This window comes from Trematomus bernacchii, unplaced genomic scaffold (genome assembly GCF_902827165.1).
Source record: "Trematomus bernacchii unplaced genomic scaffold, fTreBer1.1, whole genome shotgun sequence".
NCBI lineage: Eukaryota > Metazoa > Chordata > Actinopteri > Perciformes > Nototheniidae > Trematomus > Trematomus bernacchii.
The window spans coordinates 8,534,149-8,558,574 of NW_022987714.1; the positions used below are offsets into that span (position 1 = coordinate 8,534,149).

The 24,426-nt window shown below is 41.3% G+C and overlaps 2 protein-coding genes across 2 annotated transcripts in view; one reads left to right on the top strand and one right to left on the bottom strand.

The window, feature by feature from the left end:
* The window catches only part of pamr1 (peptidase domain containing associated with muscle regeneration 1), a 70,160-nt gene that overhangs the window by 39,357 nt on the left and 6,377 nt on the right, over positions 1-24,426 (bottom strand). Inside the window, exon 2 of the mRNA XM_034141270.1 lies at positions 18,015-18,228. Within this exon, the coding sequence (XP_033997161.1) occupies positions 18,015-18,123 (109 nt within the window). The 5' untranslated portion in view covers positions 18,124-18,228. The remainder of the gene's footprint in view (positions 1-18,014; positions 18,229-24,426) is intronic.
* Positions 1,514-3,829, top strand: fjx1 (four-jointed box kinase 1). The gene has a single exon (XM_034141271.1). It carries the CDS (start codon positions 1,879-1,881, stop codon positions 3,160-3,162), a length of 1,284 nt encoding a protein of 427 aa, XP_033997162.1. The 5' UTR covers positions 1,514-1,878; the 3' UTR covers positions 3,163-3,829.

The window sequence follows — 24,426 nt, forward strand, 5'->3', positions numbered from 1 at the left end:
ATTTTTAAGAATACAAAACAGGTCACAAGTCCTAGACCTTATAAAAATAAGGTTTTTGCCTGATTTGTCTATGTCATGAGTGAGCAAACTCCATATGCAGCTGAATATCTGCTATTGACAATAACAGTACGGTTTTTATTATCCATTAGTATAATTGTTCTTTCTGTACATTTCTCTTCTACAGTTGTGGTTACACTCTTTCTGCACCTCTTCAATAAGTCATTTGTCAAAAAAAGACAAAACACACTATAACAATGTAAATGATTAATTTCAATGATAGCATTGTATATTTGTTTAAGCTTCCTATAGATATAATTTGTTTGCCCATGATTATCATATTGTGAAAATCTGTTCTTGTGACAGCCCTAGTTGAAAGCTCTGTAAAAGTGTGGTACGACTATTTTTAATGTATAAGCACATTTTGAAGATGATTAGAGATATAAAAGGAATTGAGGAAAATGTCTTCGTACCAATAGGTTTAAATGACAATGCAACTTTTAGAAACGCACTTAAATGAGTGATATCTTCAATGTGTGTGTTCAATTATTTGAAATGTCTCAAAATGTTCTTTCCGCCTAAGGAAAATATGATGTAGAATCGGAAGCTATTGGTTTATACAATGATGTCTGTGAGTCTTGCAAAAGTCACTTTTATTATTGTCTTGGCTCCCTGCTCAGCGCTTAGTTTTAAAAGAAACAACACTGTAATAAAAATGCTGACAATTACATTTGAGGGTCCTTACGATAAACGGATAAAGTGACTAATCGCATTAAATATTTGGTTGCATTGATTTCCATTCAATGAGGTTTAAAACTCATAGGCACCCTTTGTCAGCCCTTTGCTGCTGCTATCTTCACTTCTTGAATTGTTTCAGGAGATTTTTGCCTTGAGCCAAGTTATCAGCAGAGTCATGAGCAGCTGGATACATGTCAGATGACTAACTTGAGCTAGTCTGGAACAGGACATGACTTGTCTGTATTTTTATGATCATAGTTTTGGGTCATTGTTCTAAAACTGAGGGGTGTAAAAAGAACGGTGACTCTTGCACTTTAGCCCCATAGTTATACTTTCATTTAAAATCCAATATAATGTGTGCACAGAGCCAAAACAATAACATATATGGTGCTGATGCTAGGCTAAGTGCTTTTTTTTTCATACATAATGACCTCATGGTGATCATAAACAAAAAAAAACAAAAAAAAATATGTGAATGTTTGGTCTGGCATCTATCCCTGCTTGCCTTTGCCTCATTCAGCTTGGTGCACAGGCACAAAATATAATTTGTTTAAAATTGTGACATTATTTCCAAAGTACTTCTGCCCCAGGTATCAATTATCATAATGGCTGCCTTTGCCAATACCACACAATCCTCTCACATCACATTTACACACACAGCGCGGTGCACTTGCTCCGCTCCTCTCCTTCCCACGATCCGCCCACCATCTCGGGACTGGAGTCACGTGTCTCACAGCCTAGTGTCTCTCTGAGAGCCGACACCACCACAAAACGAACTCACCCAGTTCAGAGAGAAAGGGAAGAAGAGAGAGGGAGAGGTGCACACTGACAGAAAGCACCTACAACGCCAGTGGGTTATAATGGAGAGCGTTCAATAAAGGATATCCGCTGTGGTGAGCCGGAGTGCTACGTTTCCCCGCAGAGGAGGGATGTGACAAGGCATCTGCTCAGGACGGGAGATGAGATTCACTCTGTTTCGGAGACGCTTTTCTTCCTGTGATCTCAAACAGTCCGCCTGTGAGCCGCCGGGCTTGGGGGGGTGTACGGGACACTGGGCGCTCGGTGGATTGAAGAAAATACGTTATTTCTGTCTTATTCAAACCTAACCGGAGCTCTGTGGGTCTCGGAAGGGTGGTCTTCACCATGAGGGCTGTTTCGGCAAACTTGTTCGCTCTTCTTTTCCTGTGCGCCCTTGCGAGTGTTTTCTACGTCTGGAGCGCACTGGAGAACCGTTTGGAACGACACAAACGCGGGTTCTCTGCACCGGGCGCAGGGTCTTTTCACCAGGGTCTCCCAGCAGACCTCTCGGCCAAAACTTTCCGGGCATTGCTAACTGTCCCAGCGGCACAAAGACCACACTTGGGGGACAGACTCGAGGCTCGCAACCTCACTGATCAAACTGCCTCTGCAGGAAATCGAGATTACCATGTGAATGGGGATAACAAGAGGTCAGCGCTGCGGGAGGGCCCGGTCAAGTTAGGCTCCCCGGTGGAGGATGGGATATTTTGGAGTGAATGGCTGGAGGATCTTCTCCCCGTGGGCTTCTCGGAGGAATATGCCCTGTCTTGGCGAGAGAGAGCCAGGACATATCGGATAGTGAAGCTGGAGCCGGGATGCGGCAGGATATCTAACCAGCTTGCCACTTTCGCAGATGGGACCAAAGCGTGTGTGCGTTACGGGATAAACGCGGATCAGGTGCAAGGGGAAACTTTGACGTATTACCTTGCCAGCTTGCTCGGCATCACAAACCTGCCTCCCCTCGTACTGTCCCAGGTGAACAGTGACAGTGAACAGTGGGCGGCTGTGAGGACGCGGATAGGTGGTTTACTGTGGAGCGATCGGGCCGTGGTGTCCCTCACCGAGTGGGTCTCCAACCTGACCGGGGTGGTCACACCTGCGCCGCTCAGACAGGAGAGCAGCGGGCTGCATCCTGTGCTAGGGGAGCTCCAGAACAAGACCACGGCGGAGCTGCTGGAGCTCATGCAGTGGAGCGACCTGATCATATTCGACTACCTGACGGCAAACTTCGACAGACTCGTCAGCAATCTGTTCAGCCTGCAGTGGGATTCGCGCGTAATGGAGAGGGACACCAACAACCTCCTGAAAACACCCCGCGGCGACCTTGTGTTCATAGACAATGAGGCCGGACTCGTGCACGGCTTTCGGGTGTTGAACATGTGGGAGAAATACCACAGTACAGTACTGAGCTCAGTGTGTGTGTTCAGAAAAAGGACCATGCAGCGCGTGGCGGAGCTGCACAGGCGCAGAGACGCCAGGAAGAGGCTGCGGGAGCTCTACAGAGACAGCGAGCCTTTGTCCCAGGAATTAGGATTTCTCTCGGACGAGCACGCTGGTGTGCTCCAGGACAGGATAGACAGAATATACAAACACATTTTGCATTGCAAAGCCAAGTACAGCCAGCTGTGAACATTCAGCATGCACAGCTGATGGATTTGCTGTCTGCAGAGTATAATGAGCTCTACAAAGGCACCTGGCACACCTGTGCTAAACTGATGTCTAATATCATTACACAAAACTGTTTAGAATATCCAGCTGAACTACCTCTTGTGAATAGAATGTGTTGCCTACTTTATAAATAAGTACATTTGACAGAATTCCCCCTGCTGAGTTTTCCACTGTATGCCCCACAGAGAGGGATGATTTAGGCCAGTCTTTCCTGTCTTACTTTGCCCACTGAGGCTCACCTTAATGGGATTAAATGTTATATTTCTGACTAGGGTATAATAACGCAGCCCCTCAAGTGTTTTTGGATTCTTGCCTTGTGTTCAACAATCCTAATGATACACTCCTAAAGCCTTAACATAAGCTGACTCTTGAATACTGTATTTCTGTTGACATCTGGATAGCTTTTTATAGAGAATTGTTTGCACATTACACAGTCATAGCAGCACCTGCACTCCTGTAATTGTGTTTGGATTGCATATTCAGCCTTAAAATCACATCATACCCATTGTACATGCTGTAAGTACTTTGTAAATATTGTCTGCAATTTGATGCTCCACTAATTTAACATGCATTGTAACATTCCAAAAATCTTGTGTCATTTTGATAAATACACTTTAATTTAATTCAACTGTTGTCAGACTATGTATTCAGTATGCCGTTTGTGCTTAACTGCCTTATTAGAGTGCATCAAATATTAACCTAGTCCGTCTCTGTACCTCCTGCCTCTGTACTTGCCCATTACAGTGCTCTCATTGTGCTTCAGAAATATCTTGTACTGGCACACAGTTCCCCAGGAGCCATTCTGTCAGCCACTGGCACGCCAAATCAGGGATCTGTAATCCTTTTTATAATCTCACCCAGAATGATAAAGTGAAGGAGACAACTGACATCATTTGACATCCTTTGAAAGGGGTTTAACTGTTCCCTAACTATATTGTAACATTCTGCTTCTCCCAACCAGAAGAAAGAATATGTGTCATTCTAGTAATACAAACATTCAAGCCAAGGTTGGTTTATTGGTTCAATGTGTTTCGCTGAAAAGTAAGACAATTCCCTTTCTGGGTGTATGTGCTGTGAGAGGCCAGACCCACAATTAATGAACACTCCGCTCTCAGAGGAGAGCTTGTTTACAGTTTTTCAAAGGTTGAATTTGTAACTGTGAAAGGTATTCAACAGAAAAATGTATCGGTATATATTATGCCTGCATGGAGGTTAGCTCCAGTACCCTGCCTTATGCTTTCACTTTGCATATAACCACATCTTTCTTTAATTCAACCCTTTTGGAAGCATGCTCTCCTTATTAGTTCCACTATCGGTGCAGCTCTGTGTCTGATTCCTGGTTCTAGACTTACGAGCACATCAGAGGGAAAGTCAATGATGAAACTTTTGAAGGCCTAATTCTTTCCAGCCTCTCACTGTTATGCACCTCATCTGGTTTCTTTTACAACTTTCTTTATGTATGGCCAACTTCAGGGCACACCACTCCTGTTAGTAGGCTATCCAGCGCCACAGAGAGGGAAAGTGCATCTGGTTCAAAAAGTGGCTTGATTTGTACTCGCACTTCATTTCATGGCTTACAGCACGTGTGGCAGTATCAGTGAATTATGTTTCTCCCTGCTAGGTCACTGCAAGTGGCAGAGAGGCAGCAGAGGTTTAGGCAGGTGTAACTAGAGGCTTTTTACAGACTAACTGCCTGCTGCAGCTCTAATAGGGACTTGGGGATCAATATGTGCAGTGACTGTTGGATAGGAGAAAGCAGGTCATGTTAATGTGCCGGCAGTAGGGTTAGTATGTGAACATGTGTGTTTCAGGGGTGGGGGGGCTGGTGCTGCAGCTGGGCATCATGCTCTAAGCATGTCTGTTAATTCCAGAGGCTGGAAAGAGATTTACGACAGGCTGTTGCATGCACCAGGGATTAAACACAATGCTGAACTGAGGTATGCAGGTCCAAACACTTGCTTCTTTCCCTGTCTCGTACGATCTGCCTTATCTCCCCCCACACATTCATTTTCACTGGTAACATCACTGTCAACTTTATTTGTTAGCTAAATGGAAGATGAAAGTTTCATTTTCCTAATTAGGTTTTCTTTTGGGTATCCCTTTGCACTAGAAAGTCATTTTTTTGGAACATGCCAGCTGTAATCACACTAATGGGGGATATCAAAGAGGCTGTTGAATCACCCTTTTAACTGTTCACATATGTTCCTCCCTTACTCTCTCCGCCTGGCTTATTTCAGATCACCATACAAACTCCTTCAAGTCCCCCAAATGTTTAACCCAGAGGCAACAAAATGTTCATGCACAAAACGTTGTGACATTGACTAATGAGTGCAGCTTGTCCTATAGCTCGTGGCATCAGCACAGTAGGTTATTATGCAGTACATGGCAGTTAGTTATGCCCTTGTATATGCCAGTGTTGTGTGGTTTCTTCCAGATGTGCTTGTTTTCTGTGTCCGGAGGCTGGTTGAACTACAGGCTCAGGCAGTCATACTAGCCAGGGGCCCACAGCAGGCCCCAGGTACTCAAGCGGATCTTTGTCTTTGTGCACATTGCAAACATTCCAGAGGAGCTGAGGGAGGATCATCTCCATGGACACACAAACGCACAGACACTTCTCAGGCAGGCGGGTGGAAGGAGAACCAGCTGAGTACATAAACCGTTTAAAGTTGGCTGAGATCCTATTTCATATCTTTGTTAAATGAGGATAAAGTCAGGCTTATCAGTTGGTCATATTAAAAAAAAAACATGTTTTTATTTTACACATGTTTTTTGATGCCATTGTTTCAACTAATTTTACAATTGTGATTGGGGAGCCTTAAAGGTTTCGACGTAAGGTCACCAAATCAGGCAATGCGACGTAAAAGACAGATCTCCCAACAATCTTTGCAACCAAGTTCAAAAGCAATCAATCCAGATTTGAAGAAAAGTTGCCCGACATCACCATGTGTCGGCCAGGCATGTTAGTGGCGATCAAAAGCTGTAAAACGCTGCCATGACTGCCATGAGAGAACAAAGACATTTTGATCGTAGTGTAGACGTTAGCCGTTAAATGGTCCATTTAAATGACACTCTCACACTGGCGTATAACTCAGTGCTTATCTCTGCATCCCCTGATTTGGTGTTAATGCAGCTAGACTGCTGGCTGTAGCCTTGTATTGATCAGAAAGACACAAGAGTAGTATCCGTGTCCTCATCTTACTTGTTGAGATAGCAAATAAGCACATTTAACAAAATATCAAACTATTCCTAATTTTCTCTCACTAGAATAGAGCCTATCAAAAAGTCATCATCCTCACATGACAGTTGCTTGATTACAACAATCTAAGTTGCATGATTTAATTCATGGAAGACTGAGTGCTCTGGATTACAAAAAAAGTTAAATTAAGTGTATTGCAAGACACCAGGTGACTAACTAACTTAGACTGCCCCTTTCCCTGAGGGCCTGCCCTGTGTGAATGGACGGACATAACTGGCATTCTTTCATGGCTACACAGTGCAGGGAACTTCCTGAGCATGACTGAATGATTTCATTATGAAACACGGCACATACTAGGGAGAGTCGGTTAGACACAGCTGAGTGGATACGCGCCATGAAGAGTAAACTGGGGGCCCGGGGTAACGGCTGGAGGGGCTTTGGCCGTGCATAGGCTGGACAGCCGGGCTGTGGTGTGCCTGCAGAGCTGGCACAAAGCCTAGCTTTGTCCAAACCAGGGGTGAAAGCATAGGGTCAAGACCTTTGGGCATTCTTCCTCAAGACCAAGTAGGAGGTAATGAGCAACAGAGACAGGCGAGAAAAGAGCTGCACATACCTCCGCTAATAAGAGGAGAACAAAACGTGTTGAGTGAAGTGACCTCCTCTGTTTAGATTTCAACATGTGTATGTCCAAATTCATTTAAATCAAGGTGTCAAAGTTAAAATAAGCTAGTGGGTTTTTTTGGGGGACTATCCACAGGTGTGGGTTTTGGCTTTGTGGTATGTAGTTCCATTTCATCCCAGGCTGAGAGTTTAACAAGTGTGTACATCTGGAAATATCACGAGGGACACCCAGCTTTGTTAGTCTCTGCCATATGGATTTACTTTTAAAGTCAGCTGTGATAGCACACAAGTGTTTGATAAATGAGCGGGAATGAAACGATGGGTTATTTGGCAGGGCAATGAATCTGTGTGTGACTGTCGTAAAACTCTTTGACACATTTCTCCTCCTTTGAGATAGAAATGTCCCTAAACACTGATGGCCAATGTCTTTAGCCGATTAACTTGCGTCCTTGGGGGGAGAGATAGTTTTTTGCAGGGCTCTATCACAGTATATCACACACAAGGGAGCGGATTTATACATCTGTTCAGCTGTTTCCCACTCTCGCAGGGTTGCAAAACTTACAAATTATGGAAAAGTTGACATCCTACGTGTACTTTTCCATCACTAAACTACGTTACTTTCATCGCTCTACTTTATCGTTTTCACTCTGTAATGACAACCAGTGACTCAGATGTTTGGTTTAGTATATGTTGAAATAAAGAAATCAGATAACCCAGACATATGGCCTAATCATCATCGTTTTATGTTATTATTAGATTTGAAGTAATTTGCATGTCTATTTGTATACAGCCTAAAGTATGTATACAAATAGACATACAGATCTGAATATAATCCATTTAACTGTTTTAGAAACAAGAACTGTTTAAACTCAATTTGGATTCCGTCTATTTTCCGTTAATGCGATTTGCTTCATGCCAGTCAAAACATACATAAAAAATAAATCCTGATTAATTTCACTACTTAATTCCATCCTATTCGTCATGCCTTGTCCCTCAGGCTCTGTCTCAAAAATGTCAGACCGAATTCCGCAGAAAGTCATAATGTAAAACATTTGCATTTTATATATAAAATAGAGGATAGGTGTGATGACATATTTCAGAATGATAAATGCTTTTTTCCTCAAGTTGTGCTAGAAAAAAGACACAACAATTGCAGGCAAATAAAAGGTAAGTAAAAGAGCTAAATTCAACATGTGATTATCCCTGCAATTCTTTTGTTTACAAATTGAGGATTACCCAGGCATGACATTAGCTCCCTTGTTAGGACTTTTTTGCGTTCAAATGTTTAGCCCTGATCTTCCCTTCCTTGTTTCTACCAAAATGTCAAACAGCATTTGATTGACATGCTTGACAGGTATTCATATTCCTCTGGGTAATGCCCATTCTTGCTTTGGTACAGCCGGGGGGACCTGTTTCAAGTACATGCCTTTTTGCTAATTAGCATCTGTATTCATTTGTATGTAAATGTGAATTAGTATGCTTGTGGTTATGTTTTTATTTTTTCGGTCTTCTGATGGAAAAAAAATTATTATTGCAATCATGGTGAGATAATCTATCATTTTGCTGTTGGGTGCGAGTTTTTCTCGAGGCAATCTAGCTGAGATTTTGGCCTTAATTAAGATATTTATATTCAAATGTTGTCTTGGGAGGTTATGAATCAGCACTAATGCCAGACAAAGAGTTGATTAGTCTAAATTAGCCGGCTGGACATATGAATAATATATAAGAACAAAGGGATAATTCTTTGTAGTTTTGAAAAGGGGTATGGAAATCCTAAACCACTGACAAAACCAAACGTCTATATACTGTATCTGACACATCTTAACATTTCAATTGTATTTCTTGACAGCATAACAAATACCTGCGGTTAACAACATACGTGTTTGTCAATTAAGTTTATTTAATTTTTTTGAGGTGGGCTGGGACTGTCAAACAGGCATTGTCCTCTTCATGCCTGAAGTGCAAATAAAATCAATACACAGAAGGGCAAGAGGACGTGTGATGCTTGATGACAAAATACCTACAGTAAGAGCTGCTGAAACAGCACATTCCTTCCTGCTAGCTGACCACTTACTCTTTGAATGTTAGCATTGGCTCGAGGCAGTACTCTTTGGAGACCTGCATGTGGTCACAGTAGTCCTTTTGAATTATAGCACCCATTGGCTGAGCCAGTGCTCAGTAATTTGGTCATTTCTATGTAAATTGTGCTTTATGCCCCCATTGTAGGCTGTTGTACAGCACAAATGCTCCGGCTTACCTTGTTCCATAATAGTAGACTGCTACATTGAAAATATGAAAGCTTACTTGGAGAATATGTCACGACAGTCAATAAGTGGAGTAGATGGGTCGACAGGAGTGTAGATAGAAGAGGAAGGCACTCAGGCATGCAGTGACGAAGACGGGCATACAGTAAGAGGCAGAGGGGAATTTTGGGTTGCGTCCAGGTGCTGGCTCCACTCTTTAGAGGGGTGAAGAGAGAAGAGCTCACAGGAGACAAACATTAGAGGGGTTTATGGCTGACACTGCAGTATCATTGTCATTTGAACAAGATTGGACATGCCTTGCTGAAGGTGAGATGATGCTACCAACCATAGGTGAAAGCAAAATGAGGCAATATATAAATAATGTGACACACTTAAACACATTGATTTCCTTGCTATTCTTCTTTTAGATGTTATACATTTAGGCATGGGTTCAAATCTAGGCAGCATCACGAGCCAGGAAATCTCAAGGGCTGTACTGAATACCATTTTTGGTTCGAGAAGTATTTGAAAGTATTTAGAAAGCTACTTGGCAGACTACACACACATATTGCTATCCCTCAAAATTAATGTTTATGATGTATAATGAATAATGTAGGATTATTATTCCTTATTTAAAGGGCCATTTGGGATTTATATGTTTTATTATGTACATTGTTTTGCCTACCATTGCCCTCTCTGAGAGAAAGAAACTAAATATTGTATCTATCTATTTAATGTGCAATTGTTTCATTTCAGCTCAGTGTTTCCAGTGTTTTGCTGTGATTTTTAAAAGGCAACACGGAACAAGCTGGAGAGATTATATATTTTGTCTGGCCAATTGTTTTTCTATTTTTTTAATTATCTGTGGATTTATTTAGTCCAGCCTGTATAATATAAGGCTATAGTAAATAGCCTAAGTGAACACATATATTACATGGTTTGAAAATGTTGAATTAAGATATTATTAGAGGTTAAAAACAGAACAGAGGGTTAGGCTATCTGGGTAAACCTTACATATATATTGTAGGTGAAGAACGCCTTAATTTAAAAGGTTCACGTAGAGCTGTTTATTTTGTATCACAAGAAACGTTATGGATCAATGCTCTTACAAGCGAGAGTCCATTTTGTTTGTATAAAACCATGATGATTTGCATGTAAAAGAATGCACAAGCACACAGGCCATGCATTACACATTCCTGGTGTCAGTTTCACACTATTCCACTGACAGGTTTATGACAGTGAATTTGCAAATACATGCAGCACTGTGCGACAACAAGGGAAGTGAAAGAGAAGACTGCAAGCTCGCAAATAAGCATGTTAGCAAAACAAGACTTAGAATATATTAAAAAAGGAAAGGAATGGAAATACACTGAACACGTTTATTAGGCGTCAAAGATATACACAAAGTGTTTGTAAAGTAACACTGAATACAAATTATTTATAGTTATAAGAAAACTCCATAATGGACCCAAATTCCCTCAATTGTCACTCAAATAAAAAAGGTCAAGAGGTGCCTAACTGCCTATAGAAATGAACTCTAAGCCATTTATGTTTGTGGATAGTGTGAGACTGAGACGGTCTTGAATGGAATGGAACATTTGTGACTGAAACTGGGAATCTGGAAATAGCAGAGACAGAGAAGGAAAAAGTGGACAATAACAAAAAGGGGCAATGAAAACTGCAGACATGCTGTTTTTCTCGTCTTTTATAACAGAATTTTAATTATATGTTATTAAGTCCCCTTTGAAGGTATTGCCTCTCCCAAAGACATTCCTTTCCGTTCCCACCTGTAACCTGACTCATCTCAAATAACAGCTCTGAGACATCCTGGCGCATCGTGCCAGCAGCCACAACAATTATCCTGACACGACTGCAGGGTGAGGCTCAGTGTCTAGCACTTTGTGACACCCTTTACCAAAAGAGGAAACAGTACAGGGTGTTGCAGTTCACTCCTTTTCACTTTGAGTGGAAACTCAGGCAGCAAACCTTTGTGTTTCAACCTTATACGCTGCATAACACCCATCCTTTTGGCAGAATAACTGATATGCTGCATGTGGGAGGTTCAATACCCTCTCAATAAAAAAAGCAGCTGGCAGGACTACGGGAAAGTAAGGCCATATAATGTTGTGAATCAGAGAGGACGAATCCAACAAAACAAAAAGGCCAGTGGCTCCTGTCCTTGTCTCGGTTTTAAAGGGTCTACTCTCTCTTTTTCCCTTTCGCCATTTTCCCTTAAATCCCCTTGACCTTTTCTCATACTGTTTCTTCACATCTATTTGGGCTGTGCAAATATTGCCATTCTGAGATCCCTGAGAGCATTGATTGATTAAGGGTGGGGACTTATCATCAAGGCTGGTAACAAAGACATCTTCCACAAAATCAATGCAACTGAAAGAGAAACTAAATCTTTTTAGTGCTCCACAATCCTGTGTAATATAGCACTGTCTCCCACAAGGGGAATATCAAGTATTTATTCTCATTTAGCCTCCATTTTTTTTTCCACCTCCTTCAATTTGTGAACTACCTAATTTATTCTGTATCATTTATAAGCGAAAAGAGAGGGGTTTATTGGACACTTGGGGTTTGAAATGCATCACTGAGATCAGCTATACGAGTCAGTTTTAATGGAAGAATTGATGACCTCCCATCAGGAAATAGAAAGGGATAGAGATTGGCTGTCAGATGCACTAAGACAAAAAACAGACATCTGCAGCAAGGGCGATGAGAGTGCAACACAGTGATTTATTCATTTGTGTGTTGACTTTTATGTTCTTCCTGCTTTGCCTCTCATGTGTGGAGGCAGCAGGGAGCAATAGTCATGTCATCTTTATGGCTTCATTCCAGACCCTTCATAGCACACATAGAAGGACACACATACTGTACTCAAACAATTAGTTGATCAATTGAATGGATGATCAGCAATTGTTATAATGGATTAATAATGGAAGCTTGTTTGAAACTGTTGCCAATTGAATATATTTATTTTATGGGCTAGTTATCAAAGAGTTCAAATATGTCACCATGGGCTCTGGGAAACTGGTCCATCCTTATCCCCCTCCCCAGAACACAGATTACCCAAACACATCTACGGAAATGTAAATAGGCACAGGCTTCTCAAGCTTTGGATGTTTTTTTAACATTTTGCAGTGGTGTGAATGATACTATGCACATCTAAATTCAATACTTTACCCTTACCCTAACTCTCAATAGCCCTATTAAAACACTTTTGGCTACTGCTCTCCACTAACCGGTGTCTGTCAGGTTAGAAATAACAACATGTAAAGGCTAACGGTTGCATGGCAACTAGTGGAACCTTGTGAGTAAAATAAATGCCGGTGTTTAAGCTAAAGTGAGCAATATCAGTGTACAGTTTACAGTTTACAGTGGAAGTGAGATAAAAAAATATATAAAAAAATACATACTATGGGTGAAGGGAAGGATCGTAAGCTGGTTAGCAACAAGATTCATAAAACATAGGTTCATTCTTAAGTCTTATGTCTTTATCTTCTACAAGGATCATCAGGTGTCAAGAATTTTAAATGATTGCCGGTGACATGCAGCTTTATTCTGTCTTTCACCACAATGATGTTTATAGGCTTGAAGTACAAATATAAGACCCTTGTACAAATTTGTTTCAAAACAAGTCAGCGCTTTCAACCAATTCCTGGTTCTGACATTAGCTTAATAAGCAAATTTAAGACCGCTGATATAACTTGACAGCAACATTTGTCATTTCAGCTGGAAACATTGGAGGTCACAAGCTAGAAATTAGAAACTTTCGGTACCACTTTACAATAAGACTACCCTTATAAAGGGTTTACGAATAGTTTGTAATTCATTTATTAATTAAGTTGTGAAAACTTTATAAATAATTAATAAGCTTTTATGAGATAAACAGGGCAACTGTGACCGGTTGCTTGCCAAATAGTGAGCCCATATTTATCTGTACTGCTAAGTCATATTAGAAATGGTAGTAACTCATTAATAAATGGGAATGTGTTTTACACTTTACAATAAGGCTCCCTTTTGGCAACTATAAATGTTAGTAACTCGTAAATAAATGGTCCTAAAGAGATGCCAAGAAACATCAAGATGGAAGGGGGGGAATCAACTCAGTGAACTACAGATACCAAGGATGATGGCTGATGAAGAAGACAAATTAAGCTAGGTAGCCAATATAAGGCTTAGTCATCTTGCCAAATAGTGAGCCTGTGTTGACGTATGTTAGAACTGGTTTATAAATGGTTCTTAATGATTAATAAAGTGTTTACAACCTAATTAATAACCTAATTATAAACCCTTTATGAATCCTTTATAAGGGTAGTCTTATTGTAAAGTGGTACCAAACTTTCTTAACCTGAAGTTAAGAGAGGTTAATCTGCCACCATTATCGATGTAAACTGCTTTTTTGCTTTGTGAGAGGAGAAAAAGTTAAAAACATTTTCACTACTGTTTTTGTACTCAAATAGAAAAATAAAAGACTAATCCATGATCAAAACGAACAGTACACATACTACTATGTTCACAACATATAGCAAGAGACTAAAAGGGAGCCAAGGACATACAGTACACCTGGTACACACATCCAAACAAACATCTGGTTTTACAGACAGACAAACAAATGGAGGGTAGCGAGAGCAGAGGAGCGGACAGATTGGTGACTTTCAGCATGCTGTGCAGGAACGACATTCAGGCCAGGCCACGACCCCGACCATGTTCTGTTTTCATAACCCTCAGCCTTTCTGAAAACATCCCCCCTCTAATACCCGAGCTCTCAGCATTTTTTTTCCTGCTGAAGTTGCTGCTGGACTCCAGCACATGCCCTCATGTTCCCATCTGGTCAAAACAATAGGTGTGTGCGAGTGTGTGTGTGCATGCCGTCAGCAGGCTTGTATTTCACGCCGATTCTGTGTTTCAAAGACATATTACCCACATCTAAGACAGTTGACCACCAGAACTAATCCATTAGTTTTGTTGGCTGTCAACATGTCGCTCTTCATAGGTATTAAGGATGCCTCCTTCTCCTTCACTGTCCCCCCTTCACCCCTCCCAGGTGTTCCCATAACTCACCGGGCCTCAAATCCCATGCGGGCATTCCTGAACTTCAGAGGCATATCGGCAGATGAGAGCCTGGATTTATAGCTTGCTGACGGACAGTGGAAGGGGGGTAGGTTTAGCGTTGGTGGGAAGGTGATACGATCGGCTTCAAAGAGTAGGAAGCGTTTGTTGTTGTTGCTCTCCTACGCTCGCTGGTGCACACATATGCGAAGCTCCCTTTCCCCTTCTGTGCCTCTGGCAGCTGGCGTGCTCAGTACAAACAGTCAAACACAGTTATCCTAGCTTTCATTTAATTTTTTGCAACCGGCATGACCAGATGTATAAGATATTGCAGCTTTGAAGTTAGCCTTTCCTACTCTCACACATTGGCGGAGACACAGAAACTATTACAGACATGATTTAAACCTTTCATTTTTCATAATATCAAAGGTGACCCTTCAAAGATTGCCTGCAAGACTTTTTTTTTTATTATTGCACATGCATAAAATATTCCTCTTGCTCTTAAATGCCACCTCCTTCTGCTCTATTAGATTGTGTTTGTGTGACTTTGCATACGCAGTTATAGGTCACAGACAAATGTGCGGAAGTTTACATCCATCTTTATTTGTGTATGTGTGAGTGTGTTTTTGTTTGCGTGTACGAGCACCCTCTGTTTGCAACCAGCTAGTGTTATATTGCAGGATCCTACGCAGTGTGTGAGGTTGATGGATGTGTAGAGGGGTGTCGTTTCTCTGAGCCGGATGTGTAATGAACCCTGCTTTGCTTCTGTAACATTTGAGCTGATTGATTACAAACAAAGGCCATTTAACATGCAGGGGTGCTGCCTCTTAACAATGCAACATAGCTCCACAGATGAGATTATACGGCATGAGAGAAGACCACAACGTGCTGCTTGTTAAATGAAAGCCATGCTGTTATTAAGCTTTCCTTCCTCCCACATGTAACAAGATGATTCATGTTCAATTTTCCCATCTCTGTATTGTAGTGGAAGAATGAAATCACCATACACTTCTACAGAAATGAGCAGTTTTTGTTGCTGCAGCTTTAACAGGCAAATTGTCTCTTTTATATCCTTTTCTCTTTCCCTCCGCCCTTCTTTTTTTAATTTAAGACTCACTTAGATTTTCCTCTTTGAGTTGCCCAACTCGACTCGATTTGTTAAGGTGGAAAGCTGATGTAACTTGTGGCTCTTATTCCCAGTAACCAGGGCGATCCAGAAGGCTCGGGTCCTCCCGCTGCTTAATCAGACCACTGTTTGTTCACCCTCCCTTTTCTCATGGTCCTGCCTGCCAACTAAAACCAGCCAGGCATTAATGAAAAGCAAAATCTGCATTTTCTCTCACATGGGAGTTTCAGACTTTGAAACTACACTTCCAACACTTACATTATCCATTCGTATATATATATTTAATCCTGTTCCCATTGTGTCTCCCCATATGCCCTAACATTGTTTTCCCTCTCTTCCCCTCACATGGAGCCTCTCTCTATCCTGCCTCATTTCAGTCATTGCAGGAGAGCTGTAAAAGCCTAATGCTAGATGTGTGCGTGTGTGTGTTTTGAGTGTTGCGGTGGCCCTGAAGTGACACAGTGAGGGTATAAATAGAGCAGGCCCACAGATCACTGTGCCAGACAGAATGTGGCATCTGCTGTGCTGGGAGTGCAATGTGTTTGAGAGCCTCTAAACTCCTCACCATTCCTCTTCCCTCCCAGCCTCTCATCTTCCTCTTCTCTCTGTAGTCCTGTCTATTCACCCCCCCCCTTCTCTCTATCTTTACCTTCATCATCTTCATATTTCGTCCTCCTACTATTCCCTTTTCTGCTTCTTTCTTCCCTTCATTCCCTCATTCCCCCCTCTCACATACTGCCACAAATATGCTGCCATGTGTTGAGTGTTGTGCACTCAGTCCCATTTTCAATTTAGGCAATAAGATCCTATTTCTAAACACACAGCGGGAACCGGAGAGAGGGAGGGGGGGATAGAGATAGAAATCGAGGAAGTGGGGAAAATGGGAGCGACATGGCCCTGCAGTGGTTAACATCAAAGCACTGATTTCATATTTAGAACTGTGTACAAATTCATCTACCGACACACTACACATGTTCAATGCAAAAACAATTTAATCCCGTGGGATTACGTGGTGTACTAGCCAGGCAATCGCAAGTGGGAAGGGCTAACTGTAAGCGCAGGAGATAAAAGCAAGGTCATTGTGATTCTCTGCAGGTTTTTTTCCCACCCAGAGCAGATTATCAGTCCTACTGATTTAGCGATTCATTTCCCCATTCTCAGTGAAGCCATTACAAAATGACGCTAACCCCTCTGCCCCCGCTATGTCACATAATGCAGCGTACCGTAGAATATTACTGTATACAGGATTGTGTATCTCAGCATCATGACTCATTCATACTTCACACCTACACTCCCTCCATATACGCACAGGACACAACATTCTATTCAGAATGATTTCCTTATAGGATCAATGTACTTACTGTATTCATTCATGTAACGTTCTTTTTCACAGATTCACTTAATCTGGTTTTGCTGTGACTAGTGTTATATTTCCTCAAAGACAGGGGACAAACAAGCCACACAAGCACATACACACAAAGTCCCAGTGTCAGCCAAACTAATAAGCTGCTTAGCTGTCATTAGATTTCCTTTCTCTTTTTTTTAAAGGGATTCATCCATTCTTTATGCTTCCTCCCTCTTTCTCTTTTCATTTTATACCCTCCTCCTCAGCTTCCTTCATGCTCTATGACAGGTAGTCTTCTGCATTGGTTTGCTGACTCAACGTTATATCCACCCTCTGGCAGTCCAATAATTGTTTTAAGAGTTGATATTGGACACTGGCAGTTGGACAGGGAGTTAGAGTATGGCGGGGGGGCTGCAATGTGGAAGATGAGGAGATGTCCAACCGTCAGTCAGGGAACAGCAGCAGGTCATCTTTTCATCCTATTGTTTGCTCGCAGGCAGCGTTCTCGCCCGTGAAGACGAAATTCAATCTTCATCCTTTCACTAACTGTATTTGTCTTCCCCCTCCTAACCACCCCACCCTTTCGACAAAACTATTGTCTGTTTCTATCGTTCCTCTAACCTACTCTTCCCTTTTTCTCACTTCTTCTTCTCTGTCTCCTTCTTTCTCGCGACTCAGTCAGTCACAGCAGCAACACACACACAAAAGACTCCCCTCCATTTTGATGGCCTCAGGCATAGTTGTTTGAGTGAACATTGTGTGTTTCTCTCTCCTTTAAATCTGTAATTACCTCAGCGATTGTGCCAAATGCAGTCTCACCCCCTCCTTCCCCCAACCCATCTCCACTCAGTCAAGGAAAGGAATCAGGTTCATGTTGCCACCTTATGACTGACTGTTGTGGCGTTGCCTGGAGATCCATGCTAGGCTCTGATCAGACGACATAAATCATATGACTCAGAAGGTCAGCATGAAAAGATAATGAGGGGTCTGTGATGTGAAAGACTTTGATTTAAAGAACTGTTGTCAGGTTTTATGTGGGAAATGTGTTTCCTATTTCTTTTCCTACTGAGAGGTGTGTGGAAACCCTTAAATCATCATCAGCAAACTCAGAATTGTGATTGTTCTGGCAGCCAAATAGCACATTTATTGCCAAGTTGGAATGATTTTTCAATTTTCAAAAGGACTTCTCACACATTTTCTGCCTATCTCTCTAAACACACTCACCTTGGAGCTGTCTCTGTTTCAGTGTGCTGTCAGCTGAGTCCCCGACGAACGAGCGTGAGACCCACTGGATGCCATACTCGGATCTGGAAGGTTCGAAGGCTTTTGGCATGGGTAATCATCCTGAGAATTTTCCAGGGCCACATCAGTGCCAGGAAGCCATACGTCAGGGGGCACAGAGGAGCATTGTGACCTGGCACCCACGTTTAGAGGCCTGCTGAGAGGGACCAGAGAGCGAAACACAGAAAGCCATTGTTATATAGGCCCAATGATCTGCTCTGTGTCCTCTGCTATGATGTCATGGCACGCAATGGTCCAGCTGTGACCAAGCAGGCCTGTCTGTGGAAACAGTCTGTTAATCTAAACATTGTGTGAATTAGAATGTTTTTGCATGAAAGCGAAAGTAAATTTGCAGCCATATTGTCTGTTAAACAACTTTTAATTGAGCTCCAAAGATTTGGATGCTGATCATTTAAGTGTTGTGCACACTACTCTGCAGAGTTTGACTCAGTGGCAAGTACACATTTGTTTGCTTTTGATGAATCACAGATGTAGCAGGAAAATGTGTATGTCATGAGTAAAGCCGAGACATAACAACCTTACACAAACCTCTAAATGTGTTTGACTCACTTTCATCAATCTCTATCCAACGGATCAAGTCCAGACATATAACACTATTTATTTGGGAACTTAGCAGCGGCATTGCGATAGCTGTGTACAAAGAAAAGTTACGAAAGTGGAAAACAATTCTTTCCCCTTGCCCCTGCGATATGATATATGGTTTGGTATTTAAGTGACTTGCCATGCACAGTACAGTAAAAGTCATTTGCAATCCAGAAATGCACCACATCTTTGGTGTCAAGCTTCACAATGTTTTGCATAGTCTGCCTGCTTACCCTATAAAGCACCTGTGCTCTATTCTATTTTGGTGACAGTCGGTGAAGGCCAAACAGTTCATCGTTATGCACAAAAAAACTGACAAAACGCTGATAAATATTGAAAATTCAGACCAGAAAATGGCATTCACCTTGGCAAGGGATTCAACCTGACAGTGGCCATTCATTTGCTGTACCTCATATTCATATCTAGACTTCATATTCATTTATATTCACACTCGCAACTCCTTGACAATAATCTCTCCTAATACATGCAGCTCTGTGCTCACAGTCCATTACCAAAATCCTTCTTTTGGCTATAAATCCAACAGTGAGTTAAAGGATGGCCACTTACTATTATAAATGCAAGAGCCTTCACACACAGATCACCTTCCAAAGCTAGCAGATTGAGTTTACTCATCTATCACATTAAGCCAACAGACTGGAAAAGGACTGGAATGCAAAGAGGTCCAATATTATTTTTCAATATATGGTCCAATCCTTAAGAGAACTAAAGTGGCATAGAGCGCAGACCTATGGTGAATTAACATTCTCCTTGGATGGTCTCATTTCCCGATTTTGGAAATTGTTCATGAGCCAATCTGAGTAGGGCGACACGACGCTCATCGACGGCCCGACATCTATCGACGCCGAAAATCGGCTCGGTGTGTAAGGACCTTAAAATGGTAATGGGGAAAACAGGGATGCTACAAAAAGCTGTCTTTCATATTAATGCTCAGAGCTTTTAAAAAACATCTTGACAGCATGTTTCCTGGGGCCTCATTTATAACGCCTTGCGTAGGATTGACGTGGGAAGGTTGCTTACGTAGTACAAACATAGACTGTGGGTGTTTCTCAATCGCGAGTAAAGCTGCTTCAGAGCCACTATTTCAAGCATACTATGTCATCGAGTGCCGCCGAAGTACTGTTCCAATCTCCAGCATACTTGGAAATCTACCGAGCCCGGCGTACTCCGTTTGGAGAAATATCGAGGCTGCACATGAGTAGACTCCGCGGTCTTAAAATCCCCACAATGCTTTGCGCACGGACCAATTTCCCCAAATCTGTGGCGGAAGATGTAAGGCGGGGCCTCTCATATGACGCACACCTGCACACTTGCTAGCGTGTTCCACTCTTCGTTTTCCAAATGCCAGGAAGTATTCTTGACTCGCTTCTGAAGCAAGATGCTCGGCAGACATGTGCTACCAAGCAAGCGTACTCGACATTGAGAAACACCCTGTATATATAAATGGACGTAGGGTCCGTGACGTCACCCATAGGATTCTGCAGAGTTGCAGAGAAGCCCTTAGTAGGCGGAGTCGGCCACTAACGGCTCGACAGTGACGTCAGAGTCCAACTCCCGCCTGCTCCAAATAAGGGCAAAGAGGCGGAGCCGAGGCGGGACCTGCTGCCACTGAGCTGGAAGTTCCAGAGCTAGCTGAAGCTACCAAGCTAAGCTAACATGCTCCCCATCTGCACACTGCCGTCGCATTTTACGTTTCTAAGGTAAGCGGACATGAGACTATTCAGCAAAACTATAAATAATAATCTAAGTTATTGAGTTTTTAGCATAATACTTCAGAATCTTAAAATCCCTTAACGTTTGTATGCAATTGTGCTAAATTCAACACTGGAATCAAGCAAATATTAATATGTTTGCATGACATTAGTTATTTATATTTTGCCATCACTTAATTATACGTTTAATACATTTAAGTTAAGGTACATGTGATGGTAGCTAGTTAGTGCTCTTACCTGTGAGGCCTCCTCCAAACAGCATTATAACCAGACTGTATCATTAAAACTACAAGTACCAGTTCTAGATCCTTGACTTTAGACAAACAATTCAAAAGACAAAATGTATTTAAAGACCAATCTTTATTTGAAGGTGCCTCTTAACCTGAGATATTAGTTATACAGTAATAGTATTGACAATCTAAAAAAACTGAGCAACTCAACAGTCATCTTTATATTTCTTATTGTCTAAAGCATTTATTATTTTCATTTTTCCCCTCTCATATTCAGTGTGGAGTGTGGACGGATTGAGACAGCGTGGTGTCCAGAGAGCTGCAGAGACTTCAGAGAGAAACCTCCGTGTGATGGACGTCCTGTCTGTTGGTTTGGCCGGAGAGGACTGAGGGTCTTTCCTCTGTGAGGAGGACCAGGCCTGATGGAGGAGCCCATGCATAGCTGATACCACCTGATCAGGCCTAGTCTGTCTAAATGTGTTTACTTATACATTTAATAGGTTTACACCTTCTGTCCATATGTGCTTTTTATTTAAAACATGTTTGATTAACTTTTGGTTCACATTTCAATAAATTGAATTTGTATTTGCACTCCTTTTGTCCATTATTCTTACTGAAAATGTTAGATTACACATTCACATCCGACTGAAGATTGGCCCCATTTATTTGCGTTGCAAACTCTGCGGTACAAGGTACATGTTGTGAAGCTCATGAAGTGAGGCAAATAGAAATAATCAGCTGATGGAGTGTAGATGTGGAAATAGGTGCATTCGATCAGCTGACTGTGTTTTCACAATAAAAATAGTTTCTTGAATGTCCTGTACTGGTCTTAACATCTCATAACATCAGCTTTTAATTTTCCTATTGGATGTTTTTCTTGACCCTCGGAGAAAGAGGAGATGCTGAGTCGTGTCTTTCAGGCATGTCCTTTCCTAACAAAAATTACAGGAAACATAAAACATATTATTGCAGAACAAGTGTATTATTTATGAAAGAGGTGTGTTTGTGTTTAGGGGCTGTAGATATAATTATTTTGTAATTGTAATGTTTTTTTTTATTTCAACAGTGAGCTACAAAGACAATCAGATTATGAATGAACAGTATGAAATTCATCAACATTGAAATGTATTTTATTATCAAAATAATATTTAACTGTTATTAAAACAAGCTTGCTCTGTTGTCTCACTGAAAGAATAACTTTTACCACGTTTTTACAGACAATATTGAGAGATAAATAGCAGTTGTCACTATGCGTTAAATATCTTTGCCTTCAATGCATTAAATTAGAAAGCTGACAGTCATATTGCTTGTTAACATCTAAATGTAACCTTTTGCATGGAAAAACCCCTCAACTTCACTGATGTGTAGGTGATCTAGTATTTAGTATTGTTTAATGGAATGTATATCAGTGTATTAAAGTCAATACTTCATTTATTTAAACCAATATCTTTCTTGATTCTTTGTACAGTATGAAAAAAGTATTTGTACCTGTGCTGAAGTTCACTGCTGTGAGGAGTCCAGTTCTGTCTCTCACTCTCTGGTCCAGCCTGTCTGCATCACCTGGACACTTTAAACAAACAGATATATATGTAAAGAACCATGTGTACAAACAATATAACTTATTATCTTCTGTTGAACATGTTGGATTGTGTATTGCCCGAGTCAGGGTCCTTTTTATTTTACTGTAACTTTGGAAGTTGTGTTACCAATGCTTACTATTTATTTGATACCAATTTGGTAATGCAATTAATAAAAACAACAAGGTTTGGGTTCGTTCTTCAGATGACTGTGACGTTAACGTGTAAGCTCAATAATGAACTCCAGCTCAACCAACCATATTGTAATATCTAAGTAATCATCTTGAAATATGACATTAATAATTGTAATATACACACATCTTATTGTGAGGTTGATTTCACATACACTACTTCGACGTTAGCTTGTCTACATACTTGAGCATAGCTAATTTAAATTAACCTTAGCGATGCATACAGTTCCTACCTACATAATAAAATATCTCTCTAAGTTACAAGGATGACCTTATTTTATCAACCTCAAACAGAAGCTGTTTGTTCTACAGTATTATCCCACTAACGCTTAACACTTGTCTATTTCGTTTTAACCTTTATATATACAGTCTATGGTTTTAACTTGGAGGCTACGATTAGCATCGTTAGCACTGATGTAGCTACCACTCGCTTACACGCTAACACATTCATTACGTAGCTGATTAAAATCATAAACACATAAATAAAGTACTCGAATTTCACTTACCGCAAAAACCGCATCCATGCACCGTCTGTTTTAACCGCAGAGCGAGTCACAATAGTCCGATATATAAGCATGAAGAACTAACAAACACGGCCGGGGTCAAGTTGTGTTCCCTGGATGAACTGAGCAGGCAGAGTCCCTGTAGCTTCACGGAGACGGAGCAGCTAGCAGAGAGACAAGAAGCTAACAGCAGCAGTCACTTGACAGAGCTGTCACTCAATGTGACCACGCCCTAATTTATGCAAAAACGTTAAGACCTAATATAGAGTGACGAAGTCCCTCCCCTTCCGGTGGACCTACATGGGACCTTATTTCGGAAAAATTATGTATTGAAGTCAATGGAGAGAGAAAGATTATCTTTCGATCCCGTTTGAATTGTGCCACGAATTACACATATGATGTTTGTCAATTTAAAAGATAATTTTGCAAGTCAAAAAAAAAAAAATGTGTCGTAAAACTGTGAAGTAACACATTTGTTTGTGTGAAACGCTCAATGAACTACATCTCTGGTCAACAACACACGTCACCAAGATGGCCATCACTACTGTCTGTCAACAAAACAATTGACTACCCTCACTATCACCACAATGAAACACGTCCTGAAGAATGTCATGCAAAGCTGCCTGCCTGCCTTCCTTTGATTCTCTCTGAACTGCCTGGTCGTTTTAATGTTTAATGTCAACCATTTGTGCAGATAGCATGAAGTAGAGAAGATCGTCGATGCTAGAGTTAGCGTTAGCATTTCTCCCCCGGGCTTAAATTGTGTATTATAGAATGATCACACCGGTGACAGTACTCTTCAAAGGGTTCACGAAATATGACTACTACTCTTACTGTTTAACATGTTGGGTTACTTAATGTTACTTCATGTTAAGGCTAATAAAAATGACAAGGCTGTAATGCTAACTAACGTGCTAGCTACTAGCTAGGTAGCTAACTTGATCAAGCCACTCCTGGTCCTTTCATCAGACGGGAAGCAAAAGAACGAGCAAGACCCATTGCTGGTATGATAACAACCTGGTACTAAGCACACAGGCATCTTGTTAAAGTTATCTTATCTTAGCCAGCGCCATATAGATAGATTCTATCTATATGGCGCTGATCTTAGCTATCTCTTAGTGGAGGAAAACAATTGTGACATCACTTACGCGACTCTGGGATTTGTAGTCTTTCTAGTTGCGTATTTTTCATAGTCTTATATTTCAACAGTTTTACGACAAACTGTGACTTTTTTTACATGGAAATTATTTTTTAAGATTGACAAACATCATATGTGTAATTCATGGCACAATTCAAACGGGATCGAAAGATAAGTTTTCTCTCTCCATTGACTTCAATACATTATTTTTCCGAAATAAGGTCCCATGGACCGGAAGTAGATGGGCGTGACTTCGCCACTCTATAAATCACAATCGACTCGTAACGCCCATATTTGCCTATAAATAGTCAAAGAAACGCCCATTCATTCATTCAGTTTGACTGACTGCATGAAGAAGATCGCAGGAAATGACGAGAGAACAG